Below are 26,484 nucleotides of genomic sequence, written 5' to 3' on the forward strand. Positions count from 1 at the left end.
AATATGCGCACCACAATGTAGCCATAAAGCACTAAATCCTATCTGTCTGGATCAGTTCCAGGTATAGTTTTCATCCTTTACTCTTCCATATCAACAGCTCTTGTGGATCAAATTCAGGAAGGAAGACAGTACATTTGCATACAAATAAGCAGTGCTATAATCCAATAGCGTCATTCTCTGCCTCCTCTGGATAACTCAGATTCTATTTTTATTTCTGCAGCAGATTATCTTTGTGTTTCAAATAAGCAGATATATGAAAGGTCTTTCCAGGTCAGCCTAACTGATTCTATCCACCAGACAACTGATATTTTAGCTCAACTGAGGATGGTGTTTTTAAAAGTAAGTAATGAGACTGTAACAAAGAGAGAAAATGTGAACTGCAAATGTAGATTATGAGGAAGGGCTGGTAATCAGAAAATGAAATATTTACTAACAAGTTTTGTTTCAGCAGGGGCTTAGTGCAGCATTTCTGGATTTATTCATAATACAACTGAAGAGGGAGGAGAGAGGAGCATACACACACACACATACACACACATACATACACACACATCTCTTTAATCACAAATCTCATGTTCTAACCTTCCTGTTAATGAAGAAATACTGCCATTTTCAGATGAGGTAAGGACTTCGACATAAAGCAAAGAATCAACACAGTTAAATACGAATGACACAGGATACAGCAATATTAGCAGGTGCAATACTTCAGGAAAATTCAGAATTCAGAGAGGTAAGCCTAAGTATAAATTGAATGAGGGTTCCTAAAATGCTGAAGACCTTGCTTCAAATCATTCCTCTGTCCCAAGTGATCTTTGTGCTAGATTGTCTTATACATTGTAAAAGCTCCTTGAAATCTCATGCATGATTCAAAAAGTTTGTTTATTTATCTGTTTAAGGATTAATGGCTACATCATCTTCCCCTACTCTGTTTAAATTAAGGACAGATTACTTTTGCTCTGTAGCAGAAAATGCCATTAAGAACTGCATTACTAAGGGACAGCCATGTCCCTCTGCACCTGATGGACCAGTGACAGAAGTTGGCCTTAAAAAGGATGACGGCCCCTTCTGTCATAACAGGCACCACATTCCATAAGGGAAAAAAATGTGCCACATAAAAAGGCTTTGCTAATTCACATGCAAGGCATCTCTATTGTTCTCTGACTATCAATTGGAGGGAGGGGAGAGGGGGTAAAACATTTAACTTTTTTTCACTCTAAATTAACCAGCCTGCCCCAAACTGCAACACAATGAGATTACTGAACATCTCTCGATTACTGAACAGCATTGCAGAAGACAGGTAGTTCATGCACATTAACTATAAATTTCCAATCTTAGAAGACAGGCAGACATACAAGATGTAACACAGTCCCAGAACTTACAATGTTTGGGCCTTTCTCTTTTTAATGTTAGGCCGCATAGTTTCCAACCTTTAAAATTTGTAAATTCACCTTCTGTTTGGATGAGCTCATAAGATAACAATTTCCTGCATAAAGCCTTCAGGAGTCTGCTGGGTCTTATGCAAGCACCAACCCCAGGAGCTTTCTTCCTTGACTTAAGGTTTTGGATAAGTAAGGAATAATACTTATTATTTTTGCCACAGGTCATGTCAATGCTCTGAGGTGTCAGCTAAGATGGAGATCTCCAAATGCTAGATTTTGTGCAAATACACAGTCACAAAGAGTCCCAAAAGTTTAAAATCTACACATACTAACAAAAGGGTGCTGAAAGAGAATTAATTTCATTCACATTTTAGGAAGGAAAAACAAAACAAAAAAAGATGCTAAACAGTTACTACAAAGACCAACCAGCTGGAGCCGGCCTTGAGCCATGATTTATTGCTTATTGAAAGACCGTCTCCCTCCTCTGCAAGCTTTCATAGATAATGCTAAGGAACACCAGAGGTCTTGAGAACTTGTGGTCTCCCACTACAAGGAGAGAAGCATTCTTGGCTATAAGGAGCAAGCTGTCAAAGCGACTAAAGAAACTCCACACCTTTATCCACACAAAGAGAAGAGCAGAATCAAATCACTGTAAGGAAATAACTGAGAAAATATTTCATCCAATCACAAAAAAGAAAGTTTGAGATAGAGACTGAAGAAAGTAAATCCTCTGTATTCAGTGTGTAAACCAAGCTTGCTAGACTGAGCTGACACAAAAGATACAGCTCCAGTGAGAGCCTCTAAATCAGCAAGAGTTTACTCTGAACCTTATTATTTACCACGGTCATTAAATAATTCTGAACTTGCTCATCTTTTGGGGTTTTAGAACTTATCTGCTCAGCCCTAGTGGATGGGAGTCTGACAAATCCTGTGGTTACTGACTCAAATTAACACCTATACTATCCTTCTCCTCCTCCTCCCCCCCCCCCCCCCCCCCCCCATCTCCCCCTTTCCCTGCCTTGGTAATTTCGCTTATTGGCTGACTGCTTTTGCCTTTTTTAATTCATGTACCCCTAGAGCTCATTTTCCAGGCTGGAATAACATACGTTCATTATTTCTTTCACCTTGTTGAACAGCCACAGCAAGCAAGAGCCCAGCTTGTGTAAAATTGCTTTCCACTCACAGCGTTCCCTTAGGTTCTTTTCTCTTTAAAATATTCCCTTTAAAATATTTGATGGGTTTGTGCTTCTTCCTTCCTTGCCAAGTGGCCCTCACAACTATTACCTCGCCACTGATACATAAGATCTCAATGATTGGTTTAGCAGATTAATGTTTACACTGCGCAAGACTGAAGCGCCCACAAACTGCTAAGCAAAGAAAGAAACAACGAATAACTCTCACACACCATAATCAGTAAAACAGATCTCAGAAAGGGAAGCAGTGACTAGTGTCTTTCCCTTCTCTGAGAAATCCGCTTTCTGTGGGCTCGGCCAGCCTTCTCCCTGAGGCTGCCGAGCACAAGGCCAGACGCAGAGGAAGCAGCAGAGCACCACAGCCTTCTTGCCCCTGAAGATCACCTTGGCTTCAGCACTGAGAATCAGCATTAGTAAATAACTTGGTTACTAAGTTCAAGGAGCTATCACCAATTACCTGGTATTTGCTGCAGGTTAAGAACGCACAGAAAATAACCATAAACGGGGGAGGAGTGCTGCAGTTCTTTTCCCTCCTTAGTCCGCTCTCATGTTCAAGGCACCTTGTAGCACTTAGGGAACACGGTCTCAACCCAGCCACCAGCTCCAGGAACAGACCACTATACTGACTTCAAAATGAAGTCAACTGCAGGATTAAGGCCTGTAACTGTCTTTTACCAGTGCAATTCTAACTCATGAACACACAAGTCAGATTGGTGCTTTCTTATTATCTTAATGCAGTAAGAGAGGAAAACAATTCTCATTACCTTTTTTTAAGTATCTTTCAGTGTTGTATGTAAAATGGACATGCTTCTACATAGCTGCAAAACCCTGACACTCATCTCCGTGCTCAAGCGCAAGAACTTCACCAAGCAGCTTTGAAGCCCTGTCAGTGTATCCATTACTACATGCCAATCACAGATCTCAAGATTAATTCTTGAACAATTTGCCAGGAGTCCCACAGTATAACAGGTGACTGTTACTTCAACACTTAACATGAGTTAGCATTTCTCCTGGTTAGACTATCTGTGGTCTTTTTACTTTTGAACACCAACTATTACAAGTGCTAATTATAAATCGGTTTTAGAGGCTTCCAGAATAAACACAAACTGATCAGGCATTCTGAAGTGGGGTTTCCTCCCTTTCATACTGTGTGGTTGTCTAATTAAAGAGTAGTTTCCAATGCCTATGTCTAAAGTAGAGAATTCATATTACACAGCCCAATTTAATTCAGGAATTGTGTGACATTTGTGCACTCCATATTTCATCTGTCGTAGTGTTCTTTCACAATTTCTGAAGTGTACTGTACCCACTCATTTCAACACCAGAACAGGTGCAACAGCCTAACACAATCCCATTTTAGATAAAGTGAACGTATTTCATGAGTGAGAAGATGTCCTACCAGCACAAATGCTTTCAAAGTTCAGTACAAACCATTCAGGCATTGGACTCCTCTCTGTTAAGACTAAAAGTATTGTGATATAAAGAAGCTCAATCCAGAGCTGCTTTTTCTGCTCTTTCAACAGTAATAAAATTTGCGACAACTTCCAACTGTCATTAATATGGTCTGTGTAATAAAAGACATATCATAAAGTAGAAAGATTTTGTTAGCTGACCTGCTTAAGGAAAAAGAAACTAAAAAGCAGCAATTACTGCACAGAATAATTTTTGAGGATGTGCATCTTTCCACAAATACATTACTTATTTCAAAATCCATGACGAATTCTACTGCAATCAGAAGATTATTTCCTCTAATGATTGCCTTCAGTAGGCTTGAGATTTGACCCAAAATTTGTGGTTCACCCTCAGAGCTCATCAATCATGACTCTTGATTGAAAGGTGAAGAACTTGGCATGATCCTTGACAGGGATCTCTTGGAAAGAGTCCAGCGGAGGGCCACAAAGATGGTGAAGGGCCTGGATCATCTCTCCTATGAAGAAAGGCTGAGTGAACTGGGTCTGTTCAGCCTTGAGAAAAGAAGACTGAGAGGGGACCTGATCCAGGTCTATAAATATCTAAGGTGTGGGGGGCAGAATGGCGAGGCCGGACTCTTTTCAGTGGTGAGTGGAGACAGGACAAGGGGAAACGGCCGGAAACTGCAGCATAGGAAGTTCTGCACAAATGTGCGCAAGAACTTCTTTGTGGTGAGGGTGACGGAGCACTGGAACAGGCTGCCCAGGGAGGTGGTGGAGTCTCCTTCTCTGGAGATGTTCAAGACCTGCCTGGATGCCTACCTGCGCGACCTGCTGTAGGGAACCTGCTTTGGCAGGGGGGTTGGACACTATGATCTCTGGAGGTCCCTTCCAACCCCTACAATTCTGTGATTCTGTGATTGTGAAGTCAACTGTGCCTTGTTTGGGTACTGTATATCAAGAAAAGGAGCAAAGATCATGCAACCCCTTATCTCATCCAAGACAACTGTCTTAAGGACTGGCAAAGGAGCCAGCTGACCAGTGCACAAAAGGAGTTGCCTGCACAGCTTTCCCAAATACAAAAGTACTGAGCAGCCTTTGGCCCCAGTGGCTTTACTGGCATTGCACCACTTCTCCCAAGAGCACAACGTGGCTCTCTTTCTCAGTTTTGCCTGCCAGGACTGCAGTAGCAGAAACTGATAATGCAGTTGCACTCTCAGCATGGTGCCCAACTCAACCGTCACTCATGCAGCTGAACACAGATCAGTGCTGGCAGACTCTGAACAGAGTACCATCCCAATGGTAGACTGAAAAAAAAAGAGCCTCAACCAATCCGTAAGAGACAGTGATTGCATAGAAATGCTGTCAACTTAACATTGTAAAATTAATAACTTATTTTACAGTATTGAAATGCATAGTAGTACTGCTCCCCAGCAGGCAGAATACAAATCAAGTTTAAAGAGTATGAGCAAAAAATTGATTTTCACTGAGCTCCACACCAATTAGTTCATTGTTTAATGTTCATTATTCATTGTACACTCTTTGAAAATGTCCTAAAACCTAAAAATGTAACAGGTGGCAAACTCTGTACCTGTTCTGAGTTCTAAAAAATAGGTAGTCCACAATACAAAATAACAAATTCACTCATGTGCACTTCCAAGAACAGCGATCATGTAGAGAAGCTTTTTCTTTTCTATAATCCCAACTAAACACATTAATTTTCCAGGAACTCAGGATAGCCTAAGAGATTTTCACACTGTGTGTAACTCAGCTCCACTGCACTTGTATTTTCATCTCTCCAGAATCTACGGACAGAAAAATGAGAGCACTTGTTGAGATGCCTTCTCATGTAAAGGACTGGTGTGAGGCACTTTTGGTAGTCAATTCAGCAACCACATTAAACACTACTTCAATTTCCCTTTCCCCAAAGGAAAACACTGAAATAATTGATTTTGTGAAATTTCTGCGGTCTTTCATTGGAACAATATTAGCCATTTCACAAAGAGCTCTGACAGTATCAAAAGACAACACTGGGAAAGGAGCGTCTGGTTATCTGAGCGCACAACTACCAGCAGCCAGCTCCAGGGTGCCATTAACTGCTACCAATTAAAATCTCTGCCTTCCACATTTCTTTCAACAGCTACACATGAAAGAATTAGTACCTCAAAGCAATGTACAGATTATTGACACTATCACTACAGGATTCTCTCTTAGAGGTAAAACGAACTATTTTAAAGTCTTAACATTTTCATATCCTCAATGAAACAGAAATTTGCAACATCGCAGGACAAAATAAATCTACTTTTTTCAACTATGAGGGAAGATTTTTATCCAAAATAAATGGTGGGACCAAATTACAAAGTGACTGAATGCTGCACTTAGCTGTATGTTACAGTTTATGTCACACTTGTGGTCAGACTAGATGATGCTGTGGTCCCATTACTTTGGGCTCACACAGATTTCAAAAGTTTCATCCTTCCTGTCACAATGTAGACATTGACATTAGGATTAATGCCACATTAATATTATGCAAACAGCTGAAATAAATATTAGCACCAAAATAATTTTGTTTGTTTTTTTTTTTAATGTAGATCAGATGCACTGCAGAATGAATCTGCTTTCTTTGTCAAGTTCACATAAATCTTTTGACTTCTACAGCTTTCAATGTTTTATTTTTTTATTAACTGTGTTTAAATGGTTTCTCTAACATTTGCAAAACCTAGAGTTGCTATTTTCCATGTTTCCATGTCTCCTCGAGAAGAACAATCAAAAGGAAAAACCCCACAGATCATTTAAAGAATTTAGCATGCTGGCCATCAAAGGACTGCTTGGAAAAAAACTAAAACCAACTCAATAAGCTTATTAATCACCTCACGAACACACAAAAAAAACCCCACCACTATTTACATCCTAAACAACTGATCAGAAGCTTCCAAAGCCATGGAAAATGTGACTACTGAAAGACAACTCAGATGAAAAATAAGCTACAATTCTCAAGTGAATTAAAGAAACTAAAGCACTATAAATAGGTCATAACAAAAATAGATCCTGCCTATAAAAAGAGCTATCAAGCTTGGGAAACGTGCAGATCTATTTACTCCCTACTGGTAATTCTTGAAAGACATCTGTTGAAAAGAAAGCCCATTCCCTGTTCTGATGCAAACATGGCATTTCAACACCATTAAATGGGAGGAGTGAAAAAGGGGAAAAGGAGTCTTGCTGGCCATCTTTCTCATTACCATGAGAACTTCTGCATTAATCTCCTTTCTTCCTCTTCTCCATTCTCCTACTTCTCTCCCCATGCTGAAGCAACATCACAGTTACTGGGAGGCCAGTCAGCTTCCCCCTTCCACCCCTCCAGTAAACATATATCAGATTCCCTAGAAACAATTTTCAATCAACTGAAGCTATCTAACACTTAACCATTTCACTTGCAGTTAATTTTCTGAATCTTTTCAATTTATGAATGAATACAGAATCCACAATTGGGTGGTTTCGTTTACACAAATCGTAGACACCACTTTTCACCAGAAACGGACAACTAAATGGCAAGCAAGTACATAATCCACTGGAAAGCTATTTTTTCCCTTTGATTTGTTCAAAATAGTAAAAGAAACTTCAGCTTCCACATGATTTTCCTTCTTTTAAAGAGACCATAAACGTAATAATTTGGCTTCTCAGGTGTCAATAGCAACTTCCTCTGTAATCTTAAATGCTCCTTCTTATTAAAATACTACATTTCTCCATCGGTAACAAATTCACCTTATATTGTGTAGCAAGACACAAAGACTGTCTTAGCTGAACTGCAGGTGGATTTGCACCCATCAGTTACAGTGACATGCAGGTTTGGGGCCAAAAGAGAAAGAAGGTCTGGTAACTTGGAAAACAGTAGCTTCTATATTCTGTCCCTAAGAAATTCTTCAATCAACTCTGTTCACTTGTGTTATTAGTAGCAGTAAATATTGTTGTCTATGGCTTGCAGCTAAGACTGAAGAATTGATTTTAAAATACTACTTATCCCTCAAGTGAATAATTTTAGAGGCCAGTACTTTACATGTTAGCATCAATGCCATCATCATTTTAGATCATGCACTGATATCAATGCATTTATGCATGAAGCCCTGCTAAATAATCCAATTTGAACACCAATTAATCTAATTAATTTTGTTCTTCTAGTTTGAAGAAATAATTTCTTGGTCAAAAGTCTGCAGATCCAACCAAGAAAACATTAGTGATGGGACAAAAGCATCCCAGTGAGTCATAAATAGCAAATACCTGCTCAATTCTGTTAACAAGACCACACTGATGTTGTTTATGAACAGTATCCTCCATTACAAGAGAGGCTTAATCAAACCTAAAATTTATATTTTACAGACAGAGGAGATGATGCCACAAATTCACACTAAGGTCTGATACTTCAGTTAAAGCTCAGGCATGGTCACCCAGAGCAGGGTGCCCAGGGCCACATCCAGGTGGCTTCTGAAGATCTCCAAGGAGGAAACCCCACAGCCTCTGGCAGCCTGTGCCAGTGCTCCAGCACCCGCACAGCACAGAAGTGCTGCCTGCTGTTCAGAGGGAGCCTTTTCTATTTCAGTTTGTGCACTCTGCCTCTTAGCAGTGGGCACCACTGAGTTCTCTAATGTAGAAAAAAACAAACAACTAGACTTCCCAAGAAAGAAAACTTACCACAAGTAAGGCTGTAAGAACCTCGTTTGGGTTCACATTTGAATTTCTTTGCTACATTTCTCTTTTCTCATTTACCGATTCATCTTATTTTAGGTTTTAGTCCTTTAACGACTTTTGAGCATTGTCTTTTTTTCTGTTCTTCACAAATTTCTTTTACTAGAACTTCATACCCTTATATTTTTGCTCAAGTCTGTAGGTGCCTGTGTTCATCACCTACTCCTTGCATCTTAATGTGTTCTCAAGAGAACATGCTAAATTGCAGCATTTCCATACATTTATTTTACTCCATTGAACAATACAGAAGTTAGCCATTTAATCTTTCTTACCAAACCGCTTTTAAAAATGCTTTCCATTCTCCAGATGGACACATACTACTGAATCAAGTCATTTGCCAGCAGGAAACAAAAGCGTTGTTCTTTTGCCACTGTACCCAACACGACAGCTGGGAAGGTATGCAATCCTATCTACATAAAAGCAATAGAAAGATGCTTTTTTTGAGAAAGAAGCACCCCTCAAAACACTTATATATAAAGTATATTTTCATTAACCCAACAAACAAACAGTATCCCTTAACTGTCAGTCCTATAACAACTTCATCCAACCTTCTAGCAAGCAGATAAGTAATTTTAATTCTCTGCTTGATGCAATTCAAGAAGACTTCTCCACATTGCACAGAATGGGGTTCCTAAGCACAGGCACATATCTCTCCACCACAAAATCCATCAAGATTTATGGTTTCTGAGGAAGACCAACTCTGGAAGAACACAAAGTCTATAATCTGCTTGCCTTGATGCTTTTCTTCCTTAACTCCCCTCAGTAGAAATGCAGCTTCCCTTGGATCCTTTCACAGCATGAGCAAAGGTTCACCTGTGACATTGGCAGCTCTGAGGAGCCTGAGGGCCAGTGCCATCAGGACAGCTGGTACCCCAAGCATACACGTTCATGGGCTATGCACCTCCAGGAGGGAAACATGCCTTGCAGAAAGATTCCATGCAAGAAAGCTTGTGAAGATGTGCCCACAGCCAAGCAATTTAGCACTGCACAGCAGTAGCCTTGTTAAACCAAACTCCTTCTCTCCCATGAACAGACAGATCTCTCAGCTTCCACCTGCGCATACAACACTCCAGGTACGCCACTGTGATTTTGTCAGACTGACTCACTTATCTTTTAAAGCCATTCAACTTCTTTTATCTGTGCATGTGCATGCTGAATGCAGCCATCCTTCATGCTGCAAAAAAAAAAAAAAAATCATCATTCATCAACACTGTTTTGACAAATATTACATGGAACAAAGAAGTAGGAATTGCACTGGGAGTCCATGTCAGGTTCTGTATCCATCACCAGCTAAAATGCACCCCCACCAGAGTTGATTTCAAAGAAACACATCAGCTCTAACTATACTAAGAGGTAATTGTCATTAATACGCTGGTCACCATTCACAGCTGTAAGGGGGTGGGAAAACAGAAGCCATCATTATGCCACTGTGTGGGTTTTCATTCCCATTATGTGTAGTTCTTCTGCCTCTAGCCTCAAAATGGATATAAAGCAACCTGAAAACACAATGAGAATACAGGGAGGAAAAAATCTAAAAAAGGCAATTCAAATGTATGGAATATATTAGGTTCTGTACAAACTACAAACTAGCACTATTCAAATCAGGAAAATAAATCACTATTTATCATGTCATAGGCTATCATGTAGATTTATTATACCATGAGTGAACAGGTAACAACTATTACTGCTTTTTCTAGTACAGAAAATGAAGGTCACTGAAGGAATTTACAAGGACAGATATTCAAACAACAGAAGAACAAATTTTTCCACAGAACTCCCAGGTAATTTCCACAATTCATTATATAGGATATGCCAGAATTTTAAACAGATACAAAAAAATTGTTAAGGAAATTCATAGGAGACTGTGATGCAGATACAAAGCCCATGTCCCTGGCCCAGGAAGATCCTAAGCTGCAAGGCTGCTAGAGGGTGAGGAAATGCGCTGGAAAGGCATAACTGAGCTTATCCGTGCCTCAGCTCTTTCCTTCAGATTGGTACTGACCATTTCCAGAGCAAAGACATTAACATCTGCACATTTGATCTGATACTGTTATTGGCGATCCTAATTACTGTGGACAAAGCCTTCAACATCTACAACTGCATGCTGTCCTGTCTCAAACTGGTGACACGAAGCTACATTTTAATTATAAACGCTGCCAGTTGCAATTGCCAGCAGCAAAGCAGGCAGCTTCATGCATATTCGCTTCTACAACAGTAATAGAATATCCTGAGTTGGAAGGGATCCACAAGAATCCTCCCTGGTTCTACGCAGTACCACCCAAAATCCAAACTCAGTGTCTGAGAGTGGTATCTAAATGCTCCTTGAACTCTGGTACTTGGAGCTGTGCCCACTGTCCTGGAGAGCTGTTCCATGTCCACTGCTTTCTGGTGAAGAACCTCCTCCTAATACTCAGACTGACCCTCCCCTGAAGCAGCTCCATGCCATTCCCTCAAATCTTGCCACTGTCACCAGAGAGCAGAGCTCAGCCACTCCATTTGTATCTCAGCACAGAGCATTACTAGGCCAAATCACAGTTACAGTGAATACCCCAAGACCTTGCAGGACTCCTTTCCCTGCATCACCACCAGAAAGTCCAGGCATAAATCTCTGGCCCAAACGAATCCGTAAGTAAGCAATGAGAATCCAGCTGGCATGCCAGAAAGTGGAACTGGGCTCCTTGAGAAATATCTAAAGGCTTTGGAGCCCATAATTAGTATTAATCAGACCAGAAAGACAAACATGCTAATCACCAACTACTGCTGAAGAGCTGCTCAAATTCCAAAATGAGAATGGAAACTCCTATGAATATAGGAAAAAAAGTAATTTATAAATTGCAGAATGGCAGATAAAATGAAACAAACAAGCAAGCAAGCAAACAAACAAAAAGAGCTGACCACTAGTACTCCATCTTATCTGAAAGCTTTGAAGACTGTGGTGCGTTTCATCACGTCAGTATACCAGTAGCACGGTAACAGTTTTCCAAAGTCTCAGAGCATTCTACCAAATGAAAAACAGGAATTGAGAATTGCTAATTACTTATGAAGACTGCCTCTTCCTTTCATACTCCTTTTATACCACACTCCTGCATAGCTGAGCATAGAAAGCATCAATCCTTGTGCTCACTGAAAGCAACAAGGAAGAGGATGAGGCTTCCCCTGGACACAATTAGGTTTGATTTGTGAAGACAAGTGCAGTGACAAAGAGAGCTGCAATAAACTCAGAGCTCTGATGCAATAGAAAATGCTCCTTTACGTTCCCTTTGCTATGTCAATTACTTTATGTTTTATATGAAAACAGGCAACTTCCAGTTTTGCCAAGTATCCATTTCATGCAAAGACACTTAAAAGAAATGAATAGGAAAAAGGCAAAATATGGTAACAAGTGAAAACATAAAAATATTTTCAATGTAAAATGATGTGATTGCAAGGGGGGTGAGAGGGAGAGAAAACTACAGGAATGTTACTTGAGGAAAACCAGCAGTGGAACTGAAGAGATATTTATTGTTGTTATTATTATTACTACCATTTAAATAAATACCTAAATAGGCCATGTGGAAAAAATAAGTCAGTAAGAATTCCATAAGGTTGTAACTATGCAAGGCAGAAATCAGAGGTGGGTTGCCAGAAGGTGTAATGAAGGAGCAGCATAGCATTCAGGGTGTGTTTGTTCTGAATCAGGTGGGCCCTACAAAAATGCCACGCTGAGTGTTAGGCTTTCCACCAGCCCTCAATCATTCAACCCATTTGGGAACAATGATTCGGCCCAGGTAAAGCACTGCAGTTCAGACCACAGAACTGGCAGTAAACTGAATCTGTTAAAACAAATTCACAACAAGGGTTAAGGATATGGGATGCCATATCATGAGGTGTCTTCCATCCATGACAGCTTGCATTTTTGCTTAACATTTCACCATGATCTGCTTTTCTTGTCCTTTGCTGGCAGCTTCTTATGCAAGCCTTGTTTTTTTCAACAGAACTATTTTTATCTATTTTGCATCCCTTGCCTTTGCTCTTTTAGCTGCTACCCATGTTCATCCCATTCCTTTGAGTAGCTGGGAACAAATCCCTTTGTGGGTGGTTTGCAGGTCTACTGGGCTTGTCCTTGTGCCTGATTTTTTGTTTTTTATAATCTTGCTTGGCTGTGTGCTTCATGTGACAGTTTTACATAGGGATTTGGTTTTAGTGCTTCATATTCAACCCATGGATGTCTCACAATCGGAAAATTAAGAAATAAGCTAAAATAAATGAGAATGACATTCAAATGGTTTCACAACACACACGGGCAAGAATAGAGTTACTGCAATAAGGCACTTGAGTGATAAATGAATTAAAAGGCCCAGACAAGAGGTAAACATCCAAAGGCGCCATTATCTAATGCCTTTCATTCAAAAGGACCTTGAAGCACTTTATTATATAGCTTTATTTATAAAGGGAGATCATAAAATAGATTAACATTCTGGAAGCTCTAGCATGCTATTCATGCTAGAGTTTGTCACAGACTCACAATACTTAACAGCTTTTGGACATCAGGAATTTTGGCATCCTAGTGACTGAGAGATCCTGCCTTGGTCATTTCTGCTCTTTAGCTTGACTTAGGGTCAAGCAGGGTCCTTCACTGACCAACACTCTGCAAAACGGGGGAAGCAAACCCAATTACTCTGCTACAGCCCAGCTGCAGTGCAATCCCTACAAGTGTACACATGCACTAACTTCCTGCAGTTGCGTAAGGCATGCAATTCAGCTCTGCCAGTGGGCTAGCGTGGCCTTGACAAAGCATATGGGCTTGGAATTCATAGCACATTCAAAACAAAACAAAATAAACAACAACAACTACATATTTATAGTTACTTGAGTAGAAAGACTGGCATCACTGGTCCAGATACATTGCACCCATCAGCACTGCTTCTGAAAAATGCGGTCTAAAAAGCCCAAAGGATCACAGCTCCTCTATTGCTCACACAACTTCTGTACAGGATTTGCTAGGCCTTTACTTCATACTGGCAACAGACAGCCTTTAAAATGCACCTCCAGTTTTAAGTGTGATTTACTTAATAGCAGCAAATGTTTAATGAATATATTTGCTCCCTGTGTGTATTCAAAATTCACTACTGGTGATATTCAAGAGAAGTTACCAACACAGATTTAACACAGTAAAGTAGAAAAGAATGCATGCTTTTGTTCTCAAAACTAAAAGACTGTCTCTGATAGTACAGTAGTGCATTATGTCTGCTCATACCCAATGAAGACACCATGTTGGAGAAACGGCACAGATGCCCCATCATCTTTAACCTGCAAAACCTACTGGTGAGAAGTAAGAGCTCAGCCTGATTTTTCAGTCTAAGGTGGTATTTGCAGCACTACTAAGCAAGTTTGTTGGTAAATTCTTTGTGTTTCTCAAGGGACTCAGGAGTTCATTAATAATAAAAAACTTCACCCCCCACGCTGACTTACTTTCTCTAGTTTCCAATGCCTACCCTTGGGAGCCACACTGCTGTGCTCCTGATCCAATTAAACACCTATGATTCTCACTCTTAATAACCACTGCAGTACAGCAATACATCACAGAATTTCTAAAGAGTGATTTAAGAGTCGAGCTCCATAGGACAAGTTAGTTCTAATATCTCTAACATCAGCAGCACTGAACTCAGTTATTAAAACCTCCCATTAGCAGGAATCATTACACATCCGCTGGGCATGATCTGCGTCACTGGAAGTGTTCTGAAGCTTCAAACAGGTAACTTCTAAGCTGAAGAACTGACTGAACCACAATAAGCTGAATATAAAACACAACTGAAAAAAAAAAAAAACAACTCCATACTCTGACAGCAATAAACCTTAAGATTCAAGATTTAAAGTTAGCTATGCTGTCCATCAAGGACAAAATTCCCTCCAAATTCCCTACATATATGCCACAGAAACACTGCAGTGGTGCCCACATGCTGCAGGGCCACATCTCATGACCAGTTTCTGAAGATGAGTCATGAACATTTATTTTAAAATAATTGGCTCATGAAATCAGATCTTCAAAAGGATAACAAGATGGAATGACAAAAGTAAATGCTTTAAGACCAAGAAACGCTGGCTGTGTAGAATGACAGCATGTGAGTATATAAGAAAATGAATTAATTCATCTTCACAGTTCCAAAGATTGTTAAAACCACTATTCCTATTATTCAGAAAATGAGAATCACTCTGATTACGGTGAAAAGCCCAGTGAGAATCCAATTCTCCACAGCAACATTCAGCTGCCTCAGCCACACGAATTCTCATCTTCTCAGTCTTCTACATCCTTCATTGCATATTTATTGATTTCCAAAGCAAGTAATACAGACTTAGCTCAGGAAACTGTCCCCCATTCACAGGGTACCATTCATCAACCAAGTAAAAAACAAAAAACACCTGTATGAGGTCAGATAATTAAAAACTTAATTACAATATGTATGCACCAACACAACAAACAAACTGACATGGTAAATCAGCCGCAGGTAATCCTGACATTTCATAGCTTCTGATAGCTTAATCTTTCCTGCTGATACACAGTGGCTGTCTGCCTAGGCTTTACAAAAGAAAACCTTTGTGCTGCTCCTGACATCCATCATCAATCCACAGAATGATGAGCAGGACTGATACCAACTACCCACATTTAACTAACAGCTATTAAAGTTGTCATCTCTGATTTGGATCACTTGCTACAAAAGATGAAGATACTCTGACCGTATCTGATAGCTGTGTACAAAACAATGGGAATTTGGGACTTCAGAACAATAGATCCAACCCCAGGGTCTGGCAGAAATTCCTGTTACAAAAGCAGCAGGCTTTTATATTATATCCCTTCCAGTTATTCCTATGCCTCAAAGCCAAATAGTCCCAAACTCCCATCCAACCCTACAGGTTGCTCTGTTCCCCAGGTCTTGCTCATGCCCACTTCTGCCTAAATTCTCAGCTCCTTTCCTGCACTTACAGATGCTGCTATTTAATTAATCAACAAATAATCACTTACCAGATTAACAAAACAAACTGGCAAAAAACAAAACCAAACAAAAACCCCACCTGCAATAAATAACAATACTAATGGATGCTCACCATGTAAAATTCCCTATTTTCCAACAGTACAGTAGTAGTACAGGAAAGCTCAGTATCTAGAGAATGAGTAGAAATAATGCTCCAAACCCAGTTGCTACCAATATTTGCACCAATGATTTAAGAATAATACCTTAAAAGCTAGCTACTTCTAGCACTACTAGGGGTATTAGAGAAGTCAACCTAAGAAACAAGATTGCTTTGGTACTGAAAGATTTTCAGTGTTCTGTCCCAAAGATCACAAACATAATGACCTCAGTACAGAAAGGACATTGAGGTGCTGGAGCAGATCCAAAGAAGGGCAACAAGGCTGGTGAAGGGCTTGGAGAATATGCCCTGCGAGGAGAGACTGAAGGAACTGGGGCTGTTTGGTCTGGGGAAAAGGAGGCTGAGGGGAGACCTTATTGCTCTCTTCCAATATCTGAAAGGTGCTTACAGTGAGAGCGGGGTTGGTCTCTTCTCAGTGGTGACAGGATGAGGGGAAATGGCCTCAAGTTGCACCAGGGTAACTTTAGGTCGGATATCAGGAAACACTTCTTTACAAAAAGGGTTGTTAAGCTCTGAAATAGGCTCCCCAGGGACGTGGTTGAGTCACCATCCCTGGATGTGCTTAAAAACCCTTTGGATGTGGTGCTCAGGGACATGATTTAGCAGGGGGTTGCTAGATTTAGGGTTGTATGGTTAGGTTGATTCTATGATTCTATGACTACAAGGAAATTAAAAATTAACAGTTACTCCAAAACACTAAGTTTATATTATCTCCTATATGTTTTATCATTTTCAGACTAATAAAAATATTAAATCTGCATTTCAATACAAAGTCTCACTCACTGCCTTCACAGAATATTTCAAGTGAAGTAGCAAAACACCTATCACTGCACACCAATAATTTCCACCTTGGGCACATATACCAAAAACCTGCTTCTAATTTGTTTCAGCTATCATCACCATTGAGTCTTTATGACAATGAATACGGGCAGTCTGCAGGAAAGCAATGCTGAAAGTGCACGAATGCCTATAGGAAGAGTAGGCATTATTTCATTCAAAGCAAGGCAGGTGAACAAGCAAAATACAAGACCACCAGAAAGCTAGAGCTGAGGGAGGACTTAGAGACAAGGTTTAGTGAACAATATTGGTGGTAGGTGGACAGTTGGATGATCTTAGACGTCTTTTTCAACCTTAATGATTCTACGATACCGCAGATCATCAGTGAATGCCAGATCCCCATGTTTCCTCAGTTTCATAAAAGCTACTGTTTTTATTTTGAAAGATTGGCTCTACTCCAGCCACACCTGTGTTTCTCTCCTGTGCATAAAAAGGTACATGCACACATTTACCCCAGGTAACAATTATCTGCTCCTGCAGATTTCTAGCAATTCTGTCTTGTGTTGGAATATTATATGGATTTATCCTCAGAAATATACTCTGTCTCCTCTTGCACATCAGTTTTATCCCACATTTTAGCCAAAGTTGAATGGCTTCTCTCTACACTTGCATTTCTAGCACTTCCTGCCTGCTTTGACAGCTCTGGTTTTTGATGCCATTCCACCACTTCAGATCCAAAGGTTTTCACACAGATGTACAAACAGATATCTGTTGCCAGTAGAGAGCAATCAAAATTGCCAAAAGAGGCTCCATCAACCTGAGAACCTTGTCTTCCACCACCAACCTGAGAGCCCTGTTACCAGACAGAGTGAGTGAATTAAGCTCCCTCCTGCTGGAGTCTTGCCGTGGCCAGAAGCTTTGACAAATCTCTTGAATACAAATGAAACCACTATACTTTCCATTTATGTTACATTCTGACCAGGCTAACCAAAGCTACTTTTTGGTGCTACTTCCATTAATAAAGCTATCTGTGTACGTTTCATTTCCTTAAAATGTAAAAACAATAATAATTATGAATGTATAAAGATTAAATTTTCCAATACAATCATTTCACAAATAATTCCAGAGTTGGAACATCACAAATTTATTTTGAAACCTTAAAACCATTTCTGTTTAAAAATTCACAAAGATAAGATTTCTCGATTACAATTAATTTTTGTTATTTTCTGTAACATTTGTTACAAACAGATAGCTTCTCTTCACAGAAGCTCCTAATGTACAGCGAATGCTGAGCATTCCCTCAGAAGCTTGCATGTGCTCATAAAAGACACTATCAGAACAGATACCAGTTGCCCAAGGACGAGTGCTGACACTTTTTTCTGTCTATGCTATTACATTCTAGCTATACTTGACAAGCAATTACTTGGTGCTTTATGTTCAATTATATTGTGAAATGTTTATAGTTTGTAATGGGTACCTTATCTGTTCAGACTATCTCTAATTTGATGAATTCCTCTGGGAACAGTTTAAAGCAAAGGCAATGTCCTTAATGATTATTATGGCTCAGAAATTGTATCGTAAAACCCGATTTCTCCACTATTCAGATGCTCAGTAGATCCTGTAGCTATGCTTACGCAGGCAAGGCCTTCGTAATGACATACTGACTCGTGACTTTCCTTTTTCAGGTGCTCATATGCCAATAGTCAATAGTTATCTCACTCCTTCACTACATGTAGAGCGAAGGCTACGAAAGACTTTTTGTATGCCATGGAACATATTTAAGCTTTATCAAGAATCTGATTTAGAATTACTGATTAATCAAGAGAATAAAAATGTATTTTAGCTCTTATAAAGCCTGCATTAAGAAATTAAAAGCACACAAACAACCAGCTTAAGCCCAAAGAAAACAGTTCAAAAAGGTTCAAATCAAGGAGTCTACACAAAACCTCAGTGTCTTTATCCTTCCTGAAAATAAGTACTGAGAATAACCAGGCAATAACAGTCTTAATGCAAAAGTCAACATCCAGTTCAGAAAGACAGAGGATCCACTCCCCAGCAGGACCCTTCTCACAGAAGCAGTAATTCTGCCTGTCTCTGCAGTGTTGTTTTTTGTTGTTGTTGTTGTTTCATACAACAGTTTGAGGACAGAGGAAAAGCATGGTTTGTAGATAGATTTCACAACTTTTATTATATTAACTAGCAGGGTTGTAAAAATCAGGCAAGCTTTCAGAAATACAAGTCCTTTCAGCACCATGTATGCCCAAAAGCTTGTTTTATTTCTCCAATTACACAAGTTCGCCTTAACAAAAAAAGGTAACATTTCTGCCTCTAAACCTTGTCCTGTCTTGTCTGTGCAGACAGGAAAGCAGGAGAGATCTGCAGTACCACTGCAGTTTACATCAGCGTGTGCCTTGGACCACGGAGGAGCCTGTAGCCAAAAGGCATTGTTACAGCATCTCTCTACCTCAAGATTTCTTCAGCGTCCACAAATCACAGCTTTTCCAGAAGGCAATGACTGATCCCTAAGCTGTCAAGACTTCTTTTCTAATCATAAAAGAAATCATAGTAGAGATTCAAATGTCAGTTACAATTAAAACATATCTGTATCTATAATTTCTCCTATTTTCTTAGCAGTAACACTACAAACCAACGAACACTGCTGAAAAGGTATATTTGTTTGTTTTTATTTTTAATGGACCTCTGGAAAGAGTCTGTTTTGCCAGAACTGTTCAGAACTTTTACACACAAGTCCAAAAAGGTGGACAGAAAAAAAGGAAGGATTTCTTTTTAACATAGAAAAGAGGACTTGTAACTTCCTTTTGCTCTAAAAGAAACCCAAGATAAGAGCCGTCCAGAGACTTATATATAACAGTGCAGTATGAAAAGCAATAGTTCTTGAATATTTTTTTTTCTTAAAGGACTGGGTTCTTTTGAAAAGCTGCAACTAAAAATAATTCATTGGACAGCCCAGCTGAGACATGTTTATATCCCTTCCCACTTCTAAATCCTGTGCTAAAGCAAACAGGGTATTTTTTGCAGTTACAGTCATGTACTTGGACAATCCAAAAAAATTAAACAAATGAGCAGTTTACTTTACGATTATAGTTAAAACTGCTATGCATACTCTCTAATATATTCAGTAGGCTACTTAATTTGCTGCATCAGAATTTGCATATTTTTGCGCTACTTTTTCACCATTTCAGTCCAGAAACTAGCATACCAAATCTTACTAAAAATATATCAAAGATGACTTATTAGTTAGCACAATGAAAAATAAACATACGCAATATAATTTTGAAAACACTAATAATTTTAAAAACATCAAGTGCCACAGAAGCCATTAGCCTTTTAATACAGTAGAAACCCATTAACAGAACGCCTACATCAGCACCATCCAACCAATTTGATTTATAGGCACCTTGTAATCTTTCAGTGGAAGATACGCATCCATTTTTAATTGTTAGAATTCTGAGCATTATGTTGATGAGAATCAAGACTATAAATATTATCCAAAATGTAAAAAGTATCTATCACAAAATGCAGTAATTTCACTCTCTGACATAGAACAAACGGAATACGCTTATTTTAATCCCTTGCTCTTCCCAAGAAATTACAAAAACATCATGACGTTAATTAAAATATTGTAACAGCCACTTCCTAGTTTCCAATGCTAATAACCAACCTTGAAGCAATTGTAAAAACAACCCTGGCTCAGGCTACCAAGCACTTTGTTCACAGTTATTGTCTCATCCAATGAATCATACAAGTGCACCACTGTAATGTGCCTGCCAGTAATTCAGTCCCAGGGATTTTACATTCTTACTCGTTCTGATACGCTGTAGGCATTGCTTCTACAGACAAAAAAGGAGCTGTGTACCAAAAGGTTCCAGGAATCTTTTCAGCAATCATAAAAACACCGCAAAAATACATGACTAGCATCCACCTTCATGACCTGCTTAAAAATAGGCTCATGTTCTTGCCCAAAGCACAACACTGCTTTACCTTTTCCAGATTTTCACTCTAAAACTGAAATACAGTGTACTGCTCTGCCTACAGCATATTGCTTATTATATTCCAAACCGAAAGCTTCTAGCTTCTGTGTTTTCACCTCTCATGCTCATTCATTAAAGCACTTCATGCTTTATAACTGAAGCACAGTGATATTACAGCAGGAACATATGTCAGAAAAACAATAAACTTCACTTGTCACACTAGCCTTAAGTGGAGCCATTCCAACATTTTATTTAAAGAATCTTTCAAGAGATTAACTTAAAAGGAAAACATTTTCTAAAGAAACAATCTTCTTGTCCATTACACTATTTACCTTTCACCAGTAACAAACCCAGCATTACAGTTTCATTCCCTCCCAAACCAGTGATTATCCTCTAAGAAACAGGACAATGTTCAGTAAGTCCAGTGAAGAGTTTTGCATAATACATCATCTTGTATGCACAAGCTTTCCTCCACACCAATGCTCAAAAAATCTGGCAGGAGCCAAACAGCCGCCACAAAGCTAACTGCCCGAAAAGCGATTCCCTTCTTTAAGTATGGTACATTTGACACCATCACATCAGCCTTGTAGCCCCATGCAGAAAAGTAAATTGCTAGCCTCTATTCTAGTCTTTCACACATTTGTTCCAAACCAGGAAGATTTCTAGAAACACAACCTTATTCATTATTATTACTAATGACAGGCTTGGCCAAACATAATTTAAGAACCCACACCCAAGAACTTTCACACAGAACATTCTCATTTGAGACTCGAATGCCAATCACTGGGGAAAGGACGTACAAGTGGCACGGCTCAGCCTGCACAGCAATGATGCTGTAACCCAGGAAAAGAATTTTATGACTGACTGCGTAAATATAGCTAAATTAACCAGAACCAGAAGGCAGCACGCACACCAGCAACTTTCTCACTTAACTGGCACACATTAAGCCTAGCCCCATAGTTCTGTGTTCTGCAACAAGACTTCACGTCCCCATTAGCAGCACTTCTTCTGGTGCTTCCAAGACACATATTAAGCAAAAGCAAAAGTGGTCATTGTATCTCACGTTTCAAAAAACAAACCCCAATATGCAAATAAAAGATATACTGATAACTCACGATGGCCCAAAGCAGATTGCTGGATGCAAATACCGTTCTTTCCCTTGGGAAAAGTTGCCTCTACATTTTTTTGACAGAATTTCATACAAATATGTACATGAATTTGTCTTTTATCTGTAACAACATATATAATATACAAAACACTCCTGTCCATACACACTTGAGTGCAGACCTACACGTCACTGTCACCTGCTGCAGAACAGTTCAGTCTGTGATTTCATAAAAACTGATAGGCTTTGCCTAAGCAACTCTTTCACCCCTCTGCCTTTCTATCAGTCTTCCAAGACAGACTTTAATACTGTGTAAAAGCCATCAGCTATCAAAGCTTTCAAAATTCTGACACGCGTTTGTTGAATTTGCTGGAAACTGGGCAAATTCCAGATCCACTTTCAAAGAACATCCTCACCATAAGCCTCATGCTTTTCAGTTTACCAAAAAAACTCCAAACACATCTGGATTAGTCCCGAGCCTCCTCCATGCTCTCCCACCACGTTACATGCAGAAACACTACAAAAGAATTAATGCTATCATTTCCAAAGCCAGCATCACTCAATCTTTGAATCACAACACACGGTTTGCTTACCTCGCTGTTGTGGCCCCTCAAATTGAAGTTGATTCTCTGAGGGGTGTTCCGGTCCCTCCTGCAATGGCTGGAAGTAAAAGTGACGCCTACAACTCCTCTGCCATTGCCTGTTGCCAACCAGCCTTCCTCATAGTACCGCCGCCTGCACACGGGTTTCTCCTTCTCACTTTTGGGGACTCTCCCTTTCCAGGAGAGGCAGAGGATGTTGGAGTCGCTGCAAAGAACAGGCCCATGTTCCACTGCTGCATACATGCTTTTTAAATATTTTATTTTTTGACATAGGAAAGTAATGTGTCTAGCGCACAAAATTTAAACCAATTTTTTTGTTTTTTTATTGATAAGACTGACCTGGGATAGATCATTGAAAGGGAGGAGGATGGGGTCAGTGTTTATAAATATCCACCAAATGCATAGTGAAAAATTCCTCTATAAAAGATGATGGCAGTTGGCTAAGAAAAAGTAACACTTAAAAAAAAATTCAGGTTCATTTTTTGTTGTTGAGTCTGTAGAGTGAGGGTGCACTTATCCTTTGGAGAGACAGCTACTTCGTAAGAGGCGCTCAAGAAATGGTTAAGTCATCTTTTTGCTCAACTTGATATAATCTTTATACAGCCTGAGATTCCAGTTTAGCGTAATGCAATTCCAGAGACAAAGAGTTGCAAATGTGTAGGTTTCAAGTAACTTAAGGCTTTTAAGATTTCCTCCAGTCAGATTTTCTTCAGAAGTTCAGTTGCAGAAATTTAAACACGCGCACATACATATGTATATATATGACATTCATCTTTTCCAAGCTGCCCTCTGGCATATCTTTTCCATCTGACGTATTTCTGCTGCTAAAGCTGAAAGAGATTGCATAAAGGGAAAAAAAGGCACACAAACCGTGCGAAACAACAGACCCAAACTTGTGCAGGCACTGGTGTGCCAGGCCAGATGGGAAATCCCTCTTGGTACTGAACCGCTCGTTGGATTCAAACGTTTTTGCAATCCAAAGCCAATCCAATTTTCATTGCAGCACTTTTTTTCCACCAGAGACCCAACAGAGCCTGAACTGCTTATCACGCTATCTTGCCTGCTTTCCCACTTTTTGCTGCCACACACGAATGACAAAGAAACCCCCTCTTCATTTACAGCGGAATCAAAAATGCTCCAAAGCTCTTAGCTTTTAAAGCAGATAAGTTTGCCTCAGGTGAACCATGAAGTTCTCTCTCTTCCAAAACAGGCTTAAATGTCAAGCTGTTTTTCCTTTACTTTTCCCTTTTTTTCTGCTACAAGGAATCACAGACTTTTCATCCTACCAAAAACAAATGCCAGAATTAAAGCACATCAAGTAAGCAATCTTTCAAAATCTTCTAGAATTCAAGGAAGGAAGAAACATATTCATCTAAAAATGAAAGAGAAGCAGCATTAAAAATCTGACTTCCTGGTTTCACTATTTCTCTAGGTATTTTCCTTGCTTGTTTTATCGGATCTTTCCTTCTTGATGCTTGTCTACAGCACAGATTCATAGTTCCAGACACAACATTTGCAGCTGTACAAGAAGGAAACATATGAAGTATTCCAATCGTTTTATTTGAGTAACATTTATGAGCTCAATTCATTAGTATGTATATCACACTAAGTGAAAAGAGGAAAAAGGAGAGGAAGAAAGAATACGTAAGACGATGACCTGGTTAACTCAAGAAGGATGATGAGGATTCTTCAGTTCAGTGCCCAGACTTGTCCCATAGTTCCTCAACTTACTTACTTTCAGTCATCATCGCTCAACATATAGTCACGATTTATTAGTCCATTCAGAAACTACTGAGCCCAAAGCATACCATGCCAAAGACGATACATTATGCCCCTGCAATTATAAAATCACTTTCCTCCGCCCTCAGTATTCTTATGTTTCCCTCACAATTATTGATTTAGATTGTGGAGGTATTTCTTAGGCTTTTTCTGTGTGGAGAGTGTTTTTTCTTCCTTTTTTTGCAAACTTTTTTCACTTGTGAAGACCATGTAGTAAGTTGAATATTACTGGCAGGTGTTTTTCCATGGGTTACCAATTCCTGTGCTGTAAAGGTGCTCCATCTGGTACTTAAATTAATTTTCATCAATTGCAAAGCTCTCAGGAATACGTGAAAGTCAGTCTATGCGATGACAAAAACATGTGCGCTTTCATGTACGTGCAGTACAAACACCAGCTTGGTGAACCTGGTACTCAGAGCTGCAACTGCCTTCTCAGCTTAGCTATGGTAATCTTGTAAGGTGCCTGTCACTCAAAGCTTGAAATCTCAGCCTTCTTCCAACTCTGCAAGACAAAATGCACACAACACACAGGAAAAAAAAAAAAGAGAAAAGTGAAAAAATAGGAAAGTAAGCCACAAAACAATTTAGAGATATAGAAACTACTGTGATAATAAACAAAACATGACTTTTAATTATTTTATATAGCGCTTTTATATGAAATATCTATATTGTATGTAGATACATGCGTTATTCAGACACGAAGTACAGTATTTTCTTCTCCACAATTCATATGCATAACTGATGAAATGTTCTCAAGAAAGGCACAAAAGGAAAAAAACAAACTTTTTTTTTTTTTTTTTTTTTTTTTTTTTTTTTTTTACTGGAATTGCTGGGACAAACTCCTAACAAAGACCCCACAATTCCATGGAATGAGGATTGGAAAGGGAGGTGTCAGTGACAGAACAGACACACAGATTCCAAGGGACTAAAAGAACCACAGACAGATTGAGGTTGGCAGGGACATCTCTGGGTCCATCCAGCCCAACCCAAGCTCAAGCAGGGACATCCAAATACCTCTGAAGTATACACGCCTATGCAGTTCTTGCTTCTGTACAACTCTTGCTAAAGAGATCTCATTTAAACAAAGAATTGCATCGGTCGCATTCATTAGCACTGTAAAAATGGGCTTGCCTACACTACCTGTAACACTGTACTAAACTCACTTTCTGAGTAACCACTATTTTTCAGTCAACCATAGATGTACCTATAACAATTTAAAAATATCTGTATCTATAGACATAGATAACAAGGCAAGGATACAACATAGTTTACAAAGCAGTTAGAAAAACTGTCCCTGAGGTTTGGTGAGTCGCTACTGAAACTTTTAAGCATTACAACTAAACAAGATATAAAAATAATGGCTACTACCATTTTCTTTCATCATAGCATGGCTTTGTACAATCTTTGTATGCAGTTTCTGTCCTCATTCACTGCATAGAAAATCAGCAAGTTTGAGGAAAGGGCCCTTCTGCATCTTGGACAGTAACCCACTCTCATCTGAGTCTGATTTACGATCAATTTGAGGATTAGAGAAACAAAAGGCTTCTCAAAAATATTCTAACTGCGTTAGGAAAGCCGGACAGGCAGAGATGAAAATATCTAACTACAAAACATTCAGTCATTATTCAAGTATCTCTCTATCAATAATGTCCTGTCTACAAGACTGCATTTATATTTAAATCATTGAAGGTCAACACCACCTTTATGTTGTACTTGAATTCAGTAGACAAAATTAAAAAATACCTTTAAGACTGTAATTCAAAAAGATAGGCTGAATTAAGATTACATACGTATTTAGTTCTTTCCACTCTCCTTTATTTCCATCTGTGAATATTTCCTAAGAAATAACCTAATTAGAAGATTCAGAGGCAAGTCTTCCCCCAGGAAAGTCAGTATCTGATTTAGACATACACACCATTTTTCTTTTGCCCTTACAGCAGTCCCATAATCCTGCTCTTCTCTACAAGTTTAAAGCATGCTTTTTGCCTTCTTTTTCCCCTCCAAGAAACACAAATGAATGGTAACCACCTCTGTTGCAAGGCATGTGGAAGAAGGTGAGGATAAAAAGCCTTATATAAGAGCCAGCTGCTACTTCAGTATAATCTTACCACTTGCCTGAATGCAGGTTGGGCTCTGCATATAATGAGAATTTAGCCTTTCAGATCAAACTTTCAAACTACAGTTCTAATAGTAGGTTTTTAAAGCTCTATGCACCTATTCTTTCAGAGTGGGAAAGGTGCACATCATGGAAGTTCACTGGATTATGAAGCAGCTGTTTTTAGTTATTTCTAAGCGCTAGTTGGACACCAAATATCAACAAATTGCAGCAACCTGGTTTTACTCTCACTTAAAGAGCAGATTAAAATTTCTTTGTTCTGGA

At 39.3% G+C, this 26,484-nt stretch overlaps 1 protein-coding gene across 4 annotated transcripts in view; it reads right to left on the reverse strand.

Annotated features, from left to right (window-relative positions):
- The window catches only part of TULP4 (TUB like protein 4), a 141,360-nt gene that overhangs the window by 91,936 nt on the left and 22,940 nt on the right, over positions 1–26,484 (reverse strand). For all 4 annotated transcript variants that reach the window (XR_007375486.1, XM_048937994.1, XM_048937995.1 and 1 more), the window contains exon 2: positions 22,317–24,606. Coding sequence is in view for 3 of the 4 variants with exons in the window: in XM_048937994.1 (XP_048793951.1) it covers positions 22,317–22,568 (252 nt within the window). In the remaining variant the exon portion in view is untranslated. The remainder of the gene's footprint in view (positions 1–22,316; positions 24,607–26,484) is intronic.

This window comes from Lagopus muta, chromosome 2 (genome assembly GCF_023343835.1).
Source record: "Lagopus muta isolate bLagMut1 chromosome 2, bLagMut1 primary, whole genome shotgun sequence".
NCBI lineage: Eukaryota > Metazoa > Chordata > Aves > Galliformes > Phasianidae > Lagopus > Lagopus muta.